Source organism: Dipodomys merriami, unplaced genomic scaffold, assembly GCF_024711535.1.
Source record: "Dipodomys merriami isolate MVZ:Mamm:240054 unplaced genomic scaffold, mDipMer1.0.p SCAF_78, whole genome shotgun sequence".
In the NCBI taxonomy this organism is placed as follows: domain Eukaryota; kingdom Metazoa; phylum Chordata; class Mammalia; order Rodentia; family Heteromyidae; genus Dipodomys; species Dipodomys merriami.
The window spans coordinates 428,048-438,175 of record NW_027206379.1 but is presented as its reverse complement, the minus strand read 5'-3'; the positions used below and the strand labels follow the sequence as shown (position 1 = coordinate 438,175).

Here is a 10,128-nt window from a genome sequence, read left to right as displayed (position 1 = left end):
AGCCCACTCTCAGAGCACTGCACCCCAGACAGAAGCTAGCCTTGCTGTTTGCTTCTACAGCTCCTTGTCCTACTCCCTGCGCGGCTCTGCTGTTGCTCTCTCCCCTCCTCACCCTGCTGCTCCTCCCGCCTCCCACACCTCCTTTCTGCACACTCCTTGCAAAATCTCTTCTTCAGCTGTTTCAGTTTCCCAGGTGCCCTCCGCATCACCCTTCAGCCTCTGGTAGAAAGGAAGGGGTTTGTTTCTGGAGATAAGATTTCACTATGTAGCCTGGGATGGCCTCAGACTTTCTTGCCTCTGCCTCCTGAGTGCTGAGCTTACAGAAGTGTGCCACCATACCTAGCTATAAAGTTCTTTTGTTCGGGACTTTCTGGACTCCGTGACCTACCTCCTGACCAGCTTCCGGTTCCCTCCTCGCTCCCTTCATCTCTGCTCCCCCTCCCCATCTGTACTGGGATTTGACTCCTGCTCTATTCTGTCACAGCACCACCTTCACGTGTGAAATGAAAATGACCTGGCACGTGCCCACCAGCCCTCGTTGGAGTTAAGGGGTGAAGGACTAGTTTTGTTCTCAGTGTGGTACATGAATAGAGCCCATTTCATGGGTGACAAAACTGAGGCTTGGAGAGATGAAGACTCTGAGCTTAGACTGTTGAACTGTGCTGTGTTCCAAGGTGAGCCACAGCCTGCTCTAGACGGGGCAGGATCGGGTTCAGATGAGTATGAAGGAAAAAATGAGTGTAAAATGCTACGCGCCTGGCAGGTGGTAAGCATTCAGTATTACTCCCAGCTTCAGGGTGACCAGAGCCAAGGGGAGGGGGGCCCCCGCCTCCCAGGCCCTCCAGGATTCCTGTGGGGACATGGCCTCTCCTGCTTTTTCTACCCTTGCTCCTCTTTGCTGCCTCCACTTCCTCCTCCCCAGCCCCAGATGGGGTCTGGCTGGCTTCTCCCAGGCTGTAAAGTTATTTTCTCCTTTCAGTCCAGACTCCATTTCTATCCCCGGCTGTACTGAACAGGGCAGAGGCACTGAGCACTTCAAGAGCTCAACTAAGCGTCTTCCTCAATCCTCCCCCACCAACGCTGACCAAACAAACACCTCACAGGAAAAGCCATGAGCTCCCGGGACAGGTGCGCCTGAAGGTAAGCCCAAACCCCTTCCCCATCAGACTGCCAACCGTGGTTTCTTCCAGAAGGTCTGGCTCCACCCTGGCTTGGCATGATCCAGACCCTTCACCCCGCCCCCCAGCTGACTTCTCTTGAGTCAGACACTGGATCCTGGGGTCTCCTGGCCCATCCTCACCGTAAGGCCTGCCCCCCCACCCCGAAAACACACTCACCCTCCAAACCAGTGGGCTGGGCTGGCTTCCCTCTAGCTTTGACCAACTCAAGACCCCTCCTCACTCTGTGCCCGGGGCCCTGCTGTGCCCCCAAGCAGCACCCCCCTCCTCCGGCTGTTAGCCTGGGAAGGGGGCCAGCCCCTGAGCTCAGACCTTGGCCATTCCAGTGTCTGAGGCCGCCCGCCAGCCCCGGGGAAGAGGGGGAGGTGGCAGGGTGGGCACCGGGAAGCTCTCCAATGGGGGGGGGGACGGGACGGGGGAAGGAAAACTGGGCGTCTAGCGCGGTTCTTTCTGATCCTCTTCCGGACCCCACTGGCTTCTTCCTGGGACCTCACTGAACCTTGGCCAAAGGGCTGAGCCTCGGAGGGGAGAAGTGACTTTGGGGGGCGGTGAGGACTCCCCCCCCCCGCAGGTGGCAAGGACGGCTGGGGAAGAAGAGCCCACGCGGCCTCCGATCGTCCGAGTGACCCCAGGCAAAGCCCTTCTTCCTCCCCAGCCTCGGTTTCCCGCCCGGACGCGGACCGGGAGGCGGCGTACCCCGGGCCTCCCCGCCCCGCCCGGAGGAATCTGGCGGGCCGGCGCGCGGGTCCCAGGTGAGGGCTCCCTGGAAAGCGCCCAGCGGCGGGCCCGGCGGGGGAGGGCGCCCGGGGGGGGCCCCGGCCGCGCACCCGCGCTCCGCGGGGCAGCCGCGACCCCGCGTTAGCCAGGAAGAAAAAAAGTGAGCCAAAAAAGAGAAAAAAAAACAAAACTGTCTCCCTGGCCCCGGGCCAGCGTCCCAGCCCCCCTCGCCCTCGCCGCCGCCGCCGCCGCCGCCGCGCTCCAGCCAGGGAAAACAACTGCTCACTTCTCCCGGCGTCCGCCCCGCGCCCTGCGCCCGCCCCGCGCGCCCGCGTCCGCCCCGCGCGCCCTGCCTGCGTCCCGGCGGCCGCGGCGAGGGGCGCGGAGCGGGCCGGCCGCCCGGCCTTCCTCCCTCGCTCCTCCTCTCCGCCTCCGCGGGCTCCCGACTCCGGCCCGGGCCTGGCCGGGACGTGTCCGCCGCTCCCCGCGGTCCCAGCCTCCACCTCTCGGCCTCGCCCCGGGGGCGCCCCCGGCCGCGCCTGCCGTCCCCTCCCCGCCCGCTCCCTCCGCTCCTCTCCACCCTCTGCGGGGTTCCCGACCCCCCGGCTCCCCCTCGCCCCCCTCCACCCCCGGGGTCGCGCGGGCCCCGGATGCCCGGGCCCCTCGGGGCTGCCGGCGGCCTGGCCCCTGCGATGCGCGGGGCAGGGGCGGCGGGGCTCCTGGCGCTGCTGCTGCTGCCGCTGCTGGGCCCGGGCGGCGGGGCCGAGGGGGGGCCGACCGGCGAGCGCGGCGCCGGCGGGGGCGGGGCGCTGGCCCGCGAGCGCTTCAAGGTGGTCTTCGCGCCGGTGATCTGCAAGCGGACCTGCCTCAAGGGCCAGTGTCGGGACAGTTGTCAGCAGGGCTCCAACATGACGCTCATCGGAGAGAACGGCCACAGCACCGACACGCTCACGGGCTCCGGTTTCCGCGTGGGTGAGCACCGGGGGCTGCGGCTGGGAAGTGCGGGACAGACCGGCGCCAGGACCAGGCGGGAGACGCGCAAGAGTAGAGGAGCCTTGGGCAGAGAAGATGAAGGGGGCAGGGGGGGGGGAGATGGGGTACAGAGAGCCCACCCCCATCTGGGGCCCTAGGGAACTGAGGGGCTTGGGAGGCTGCAGTCCTCGAGGCCAGAGTTGGGGAAGGGTGCGGGCGCACGGAGGCCTGCACTTGGAAGCTTTCGGTGAGAGTTGGGGCCTAGACTGGGGTCCTGGATGGCAGAGGCAGAGGGGACAGGGCTGTGCTGGAGAGGTGGCACACACCCCTGTCGGTGCAGGAAGTCTCCAAAAGGGGGGTAAATATTTTCACAAGAAACAGAAGCCTTTTAAAAAATGTCTAAGGCAGGGCCTGCCAGGGGACACCTGCCTTCTGGGGGAGGAGCCAGGGCAGAAAGGGGGAGGCATTGAGGCCTGAGAAGTAGGGTGCAGGCCTGGAGTTGGGGCTGTTTTAGGTCATCAGTGCCTCCTCTCCTCCTGCCTCCCAAAGAGCTCCCTGTGTGCCAAGGCTGGGGGGGGGAGGTGTCCCAGTAGTAATTACCCTGTTGGACAGGGTAATTAGGCCGAGCCCAGGATGGCACCAGCAAAACAGCCCCCCTCACACATTCCTCATCCACTCCAGACCTGAGGAGCCCCACTCATGCGGTTCACCCCTCTCACGATAAGGATGTGTGTGTGTGTGTGTGTGTGTGTGTGTGTGTGTGTTTACACAGGCACATTGTGATTAGTTCATGTCTGTTATTGTCTCTGGTATGTGTCTGTGCTCACTTCCAGGGAGTGGATGGGAGTGTTTACATAGTGAGTCTGTGTTGGTGTCAGAATGAGTCGGTGTGTGCTTTGACTGTGCTTGTGAGTATATGTGTGCCCAGCCTCCCAGACCCCCTGGCCATCCTTGCTGTCTCCATATGTGCTGCCCACATCCCCCAGGCTCGGTGCCCAGGCCACAGTGGGCGGATGTCACCAGGAGGTCATCCACGCCGCTATGAGTGACTCATTGGGAGGCAGGAAGGAGAGGATCCTGCCTCCCCCGGCCCAGGACACACCTCTTGTGCCTGATGAGGCCTGGCCCCAGGGGGCCGGGCAGGGGAGGGGGGAGGGCAGGCTGGGCTAGGATGCTCTTGGTGTGACCCTAATTTAGCCAGGGATAGGGCTGCCCCTCTCTATGAGGAGGTCTAGGTATCCAGGAGATGCTGGAGCTGGTACAGGATCTCAGGACCCAAGGCTAGAAACAGGTCAGGTGTGAATACCTGGAGAAAGAGGGTCTCATGTCTTGTTCAGTCACCTCTTCCCTCATCCTCCTGAGCCCCAGCTCTGGCCTCCAAATGCTTTTTTTTTTTTTTCCCCTGTACTGGGGCTTAAACTCAGGGCTTCACGCTCTCATTTGACTTTTTGCTCAAGGCTGGCACTCTGCCATTTGAGCCACATCTCCACTTCTAACTTCTTGCTGATTAATTGGAGATAAAAAGTTTCATAAACTTCCCTGCCTGGGCTGGCTTTGAACTGAGACCCTCAGCCTCCTGAGTAGCTAGGATGACAGGCTTCCAAACACCCTTTGTAGTAGGGAAGACATGACACTGTAACCAACCATGCCAAGCCGCACAGAGGGGCTGTAACTCAGAGAACACATGGCAGGGATGGGGCAGGACCATGGTTCTTCCTAGGGAAGATGAGTCCAGGAGGATCAGGTTTTAACAGAGGTGGCCAATAGGACTCTGGGGTGGAGGAAAAGGCAGGAATGGAATATATATACCATGGAAGGGACAGAGGGGGATGAGCTGAGAGAAAGTTCTGGATGGTAGAGAGCCTTGAATATCCAGGAAAGAATTGGAGGCACAACAAGCCCAAGTCATTGAGTTCACATCTCAGAGCTGGGGAAGAAAATAAAATAAAGGTTCTCTCGTATGCCCAGCAGAGGATGAAAATGGTGAGCTGGAATTGTGAAATGCCAGACTTGCCTGAGGCAGGCGTCTCTAGGGATGCTGGGACTGTAGCCTGGCAGGAAAGAGACCGGAAGCCAGGGAGGGTCTGGGCATCATGACCAGACACAGAGGAGGGACAGAGGCCAGGGGTAGAGGAGAGATGGGTTTCAGGAACATTTCAGAAGCTGTAACTGGAGGAGCCTCTGTAAATGGGGGCCTGAGGCTGGGTTCCATGTATCTGAGCAAGCAAGGGTTCCCAGTGGTGACCCCAGGTAGAGAGCTGTTGATTTTGGAAAGTGTTAGGGAGAAAGTTCTGGAAGGGTCAGAGGCTGTGGTTGTGTCCACAGATGGGGTATTATTGGCAGCAGTGTGAGCCCTTGGGGGCTGGTGGGGGGTGGGGGTGGTGTTCAAAGAGCTGAGGAGAGAGGGCAGAGGACTAAAATTAGGAGAAACAAGTGGAGGGGTCAGAAAGAATCCATCCCCAGGAAAGGCTGTTCCGTAAGGGTCGCCATCATCCTTTACTGCACCGTACTCTCAACAGTCTGTGTGTGCGCCCCACTGGGCCAGGCATCTGTACAGTCACTGCCTTATTTGGCACAACAGCCCCGCAGATGAGTGCAAGCGGGGACGTGAGTGCCACACAGGAGCCAACCACCATTTAAGTTGGCCACTTAAGACTTTAGAACCTGGGCTGGGAAGGTGGCTCAGTGGTAGAGTGCTTATCTTGCATGCATGAGGTCCTGGGTTCGATTCCTCAGCACCACATAAGCAGAAAAAAGCCGGAAATGGCGCTGTGGTTCAAGTGGTAGAGGCTAGCCTTGAGCTGAAGAGCTGAGGGACAGCGCCCAGGCCCAGAGTTCAGGCCCCATAATCAACCATGGTGGGAGGGGGGTTGTCAGGGAGGGCTGTTTTCACTTACATGACCAAAACCATCTTCCACGTGAGAACAGGGCCAGTGTGTGGCAAGGAAGTGGTGGGTGGGGTCCTCCCAGACCCTGACCCCCACTTCTCCTCCCCAGTGGTCTGTCCTCTGCCCTGCATGAATGGCGGCCAGTGCTCCTCCCGAAACCAGTGCCTGTGCCCTCCGGACTTCACGGGCCGCTTCTGCCAGGTGCCCGCTGGAGGAGGCGCAGCCGCAGGCACCATTGGCTCCGGCCCCGGGCCGGGCCGGGCCGGCCCCCTGTCTACAGGTGCACTAGCTCCGGAGGGTGACTCAGTGGCCAGCAAGCACGCCATCTACGCCGTGCAGGTGATTGCCGACCCTCCTGGACAGGGGGACGGACCCCCAGCCCAGCACGCCGCCTTCCTGGTGCCCCTGGGGCCAGGACAGATCTCAGCAGAAGGTACCAGGCCAGGGGGCAATCCTGGGATGCTTACCAAGGGGGGTGGGCACAAGGGGGGGCTCCCAAGGTGGAGCAGCCCTGAGGCCACCACGCCCTGCCCCCAGTGCAGGCCCCGCCCCCCGTGGTGAATGTGCGTGTCCACCACCCGCCGGAGGCCTCTGTCCAGGTACACCGCATCGAGGGGCCCAACGCCGAGGGCCCGGCTCCCGTCCAGCACCTGCTGCCTCACCCCAAGCCCCTGCACCCGCGGCCACCTACCCAGAAGCCCCTGGGCCGCTGCTTCCAGGACACGCTGCCCAAGCAGCCGGTGAGCGAACACAGTTCAGAGCCCAGGCTGCGGCGAGAAGGGGTGTGGAGGGGAACGGACCTCAGAAGGTGGGTGAACAGGGCTGGGTGCCGCATGTGACCCCTGTCCACGCTTCTCCCCGCAGTGTGGCAGCAACCCCCTGCCAGGCCTCACCAAGCAGGAAGACTGCTGCGGCAGCATCGGCACAGCCTGGGGTCAGAGCAAGTGCCACAAGTGTCCCCAGCTGCAGTGTGAGTGTGTGGGAAGTCCCCTCCCCATGCCACGCTCCCCGGTGCCCTCTGCACCCCCTCCCCCTTGCCATGCTGTCCTCTCTTTGCAGACACCGGGGTGCAGAAGCCAGGACCTGTACGTGGGGAGGTGGGTGCTGACTGTCCCCAGGGCTACAAAAGGCTCAACAGCACCCACTGCCAGGGTACGGACAGCGGGAGATTGGGATTCTGGGACGGAAGGGGGTGTGGGGGGAGGTGCCGAGGTTCTTGCGGCAGGCTGCTATCACTCAAATGGCCCCAGACCAAAGGGACCAAACTCTCCCTCACCACAGACATCAACGAGTGCGCAATGCCCGGCATGTGTCGCCATGGTGACTGCCTCAACAGCCCCGGCTCTTACCGCTGCGTCTGTCCACCCGGCCATAGCTTGGGCCCCTCCCGCATGCAGTGCATTGGTGAGACGGAGTGGGTGAAAGGGGTAAAACTTAAGCAGCAAGAGTCAGAGGCCTGGAGAAATTTAGCTACTCAGGAGGCTGAGATCTGAGGATCACAGTTCAAAGCCAGCCTAGGCAGGAGAGTCTATGGAACTCGTTTATCTCCAACTAACTACCAGAAAGCCAGAAGTAGAGTTGTGGCTCAAGAGTGCTAGCCTTGAGGAAAAAGAGCTTAAGGACAGAGTCCTGAGTTCAAGCTCCAAGACCAAAACACACACACACACACACACACACACACACACACACACACACACACACACACACACACACACACACACACACGCGCGCGCACACACACCAGAAGCTCCAAGACCAACACACACACCTACCCCAGAATCAAGTCAAGAGTTGACTGCAGGAAGCTGAAGGCTAGAGCAGGTAGGATCAGGGTTGATGGCGCTGGGATTCCGTGTCAGGTCCTTCATCTGTGGAAGGAAGAGTGAAAAATTGGGTGACATGAGGTCAGGGCCACCGTGGGAACTAGAGAAGCAAAGTCTGGAGCAGCTGGGCAGAGGGATGAGGGATGTGGGCAGTGCTGAGGGTCATGAGCCTGCCCTTCACCCCTGCAGCAGACAAGCCAGAGGAGAAGAGCCTGTGCTTCCGCATGGTGAGCCCCGAGTACCAGTGCCAGCACCCCCTGACCACGCGCCTCACCCGCCAGCTCTGCTGTTGCAGTGTGGGCAAGGCCTGGGGCACACGGTGCCAGCGCTGCCCTGCAGATGGCACTGGTGAGGACACGTGGAGGGATCGTGTTGGGGGCTGGCTGGCCACGTATACCAGGCCAAACACTCATGTCTGTGTCCACTGTGGCCCCTGTCTTGATTGCAGCTGCCTTCAAGGAGATCTGCCCCGCGGGGAAGGGCTACCACATCCTCACCTCCCACCAGACACTCACCATCCAGGGCGAAAGCGATTTTTCTCTTTTCCTGCATCCAGATGGGCCACCCAAACTCCAGCAGCCCCCTGAAAGCCCCAGCCGGGCACCGTCCCCCCAGGACACAGAGGAAGAGAGAGGTCTGCTCTGACTCCATGACCCCTAACCCACAGATATGACTTCATGTTTAACTCCCTAAAACCCACTGACAGGACTTCACATTTAACTCTCTTTTAATTGTTGGTGGTACTGGTGTTTGAACTCAGGGCTCTGCTCTCTTGCTAGGCAGGCATTCTACCGCTTGAACTACACTCCTAATCCTTTTACTCTAGTTATTTTTCAGATTGGGTCTGAAGCTTGAACTCTGGGCCTGGGGCACTGTCCTTCAGCTCAAGGCCAACGCTCTACCACTTGTGCCACAGCTCCACTTCTGGTGGTTTATTGGAGATGAGTCTCCCAGACTTTCCTTCCTCGGGCTAACTTTAAATTTTGAGCCTCAGATCTTAGCTTCTTGAGTAGCTAGGATTACAGGCATGAGTCACGGGGCGCCTGGGTCGAGATATGATTTTTGAACTCTTAAAGACCTACCCTAGCCAAACATAGGCTCACTTGCAATCCTGTTCAGGAGTCTGAGATCTGAGGACCTCACTTTGAAGCCAGCCTGGGCAGACAAATCCAGGAGAATCTTATCTCCAAATAACCAGCAAAAAGCTGGAAGTAGAGTTGTGGCTCAAGTGATAAAGCACCAGCCTTAAGCGAAAAACTCAAGCAAAAATGCAAGGTCTTAGCCCAGCCCAGTGGCTCACACCCATAATCCTAACTACTCAGGAGGCTGAGATAGGATGATCCCGGTTCAAAGCCAGCCCAGGCAGAAAAGTCCGTGAGACTCTATCTCCAATGAACTATTCAGAAAACTAGAAGTGGTGAAGTGGTGCTGTGGCTCAAGTGCTAGAGTGCTCACCTTGAGCTGAAGAGCTGAGGGACAGCACCCAGGCCCAGAGTTCAAGCCCCATGTCTGACAAAAAAAAAAGTGCAAGGCCCTGAGAGTTCAAGCCTCAATACCAACACACGAGCACATGCACACACACATACACGAGAACACACACACACACACACACACACACACACACACACACACACACACACACACACGAGACCCAGTCTAGCTCACACCCAGTTGCTCATACCCTGACCTCTTCTCCCACCTCAACTTTTAATATCTCCATCTTCTTCCTTTTTAGGGGTGACCACGGATCCAGTGAGTAGGACAGCCTGGGCAGGAGGGGTGGAGGCGGTGGGGGAGACGGGGGCCCATGCTGCTGTCACCCACAGCCAGTGAGCGAGGAGCGATCAGCGCAGCAGAGCCACTCCATTGCCACCACCACGCCTGCCCGGCCTTTCCCGGGTGAGCTGGGCACTGCAGGGAGGAGACTTCAGGGATTAAGTCACTGGGAAGTGGGGGGTGGGGGTGGGGGAAAGACATTTATAATGGGATGGAAGAGGGAGCTTTAGTCACCCCTCACCCTCTGAGGAGTTTGTGTTGCTGCCTGCAGAGTTGATCTCCCGCCCCTCACCACCTACTATGCACCGGTTCCTGCCAGACCTGCCTCCTTCCCGAAGCGCCGTGGAGATTGCCCCGACCCAGGTCACCGGTAAGGCAGGCAGCAGGCCATGCCCTGCTGTTACTTCCCGAATACCCAGGAGGCCACACCCCCAGTTTATTTTTCTCCTTCTAGTGCGGCTCTCCCTCCTCCCAACAAACAATCATTCTCTACCACCAACATGCTAATGCTTGCCCAGGGCTGGGCACTAGGGAAGTTCTGGTGAACTGCAGAGATCGCACCCTACTCCCACATGAGCCAGGGAATATATGGCAGTGAACCCAATCTGAGGGCATTCATTAATTCAGTTTACACTGAATATCTATTATGTGCCTGGTTCTATTGAGATGCTGGGATTAGCATAGTAAACAAAACCAGACTGGAAAAAAAAATCCTTGTCTTTGCAGAGCAGACAAAACAACAACAAACCCAGATAAGTAAACATCTAGCCTGTC

General features: G+C 59.2%; 1 protein-coding gene across 2 annotated transcripts in view; it reads left to right on the top strand.

The window, feature by feature from the left end:
* The first annotated feature begins 1,095 nt into the window (after positions 1 to 1,095).
* LOC138818580 (latent-transforming growth factor beta-binding protein 3-like) overlaps positions 1,096 to 10,128 on the top strand; it is a 19,263-nt gene continuing 10,230 nt past the window's right edge. The window contains exons 1-13 of one of the 2 annotated variants that reach the window (XM_070009518.1): positions 1,096 to 1,140; positions 1,834 to 1,930; positions 2,109 to 2,867; positions 5,865 to 6,188; positions 6,293 to 6,495; positions 6,620 to 6,725; positions 6,815 to 6,907; positions 7,037 to 7,159; positions 7,771 to 7,926; positions 8,027 to 8,212; positions 9,314 to 9,330; positions 9,405 to 9,477; positions 9,626 to 9,724. In XM_070009518.1, the coding sequence (XP_069865619.1) occupies positions 2,546 to 2,867; positions 5,865 to 6,188; positions 6,293 to 6,495; positions 6,620 to 6,725; positions 6,815 to 6,907; positions 7,037 to 7,159; positions 7,771 to 7,926; positions 8,027 to 8,212; positions 9,314 to 9,330; positions 9,405 to 9,477; positions 9,626 to 9,724 (1,702 nt within the window). In that variant the 5' untranslated portion in view covers positions 1,096 to 1,140; positions 1,834 to 1,930; positions 2,109 to 2,545. Of the gene's footprint in view, positions 1,141 to 1,833; positions 1,931 to 2,108; positions 2,868 to 5,864; positions 6,189 to 6,292; positions 6,496 to 6,619; positions 6,726 to 6,814; positions 6,908 to 7,036; positions 7,160 to 7,767; positions 7,927 to 8,026; positions 8,213 to 9,313; positions 9,331 to 9,404; positions 9,478 to 9,625; positions 9,725 to 10,128 lie in introns of both variants that reach the window. The other variant, XM_070009517.1, reaches the window with a different exon arrangement.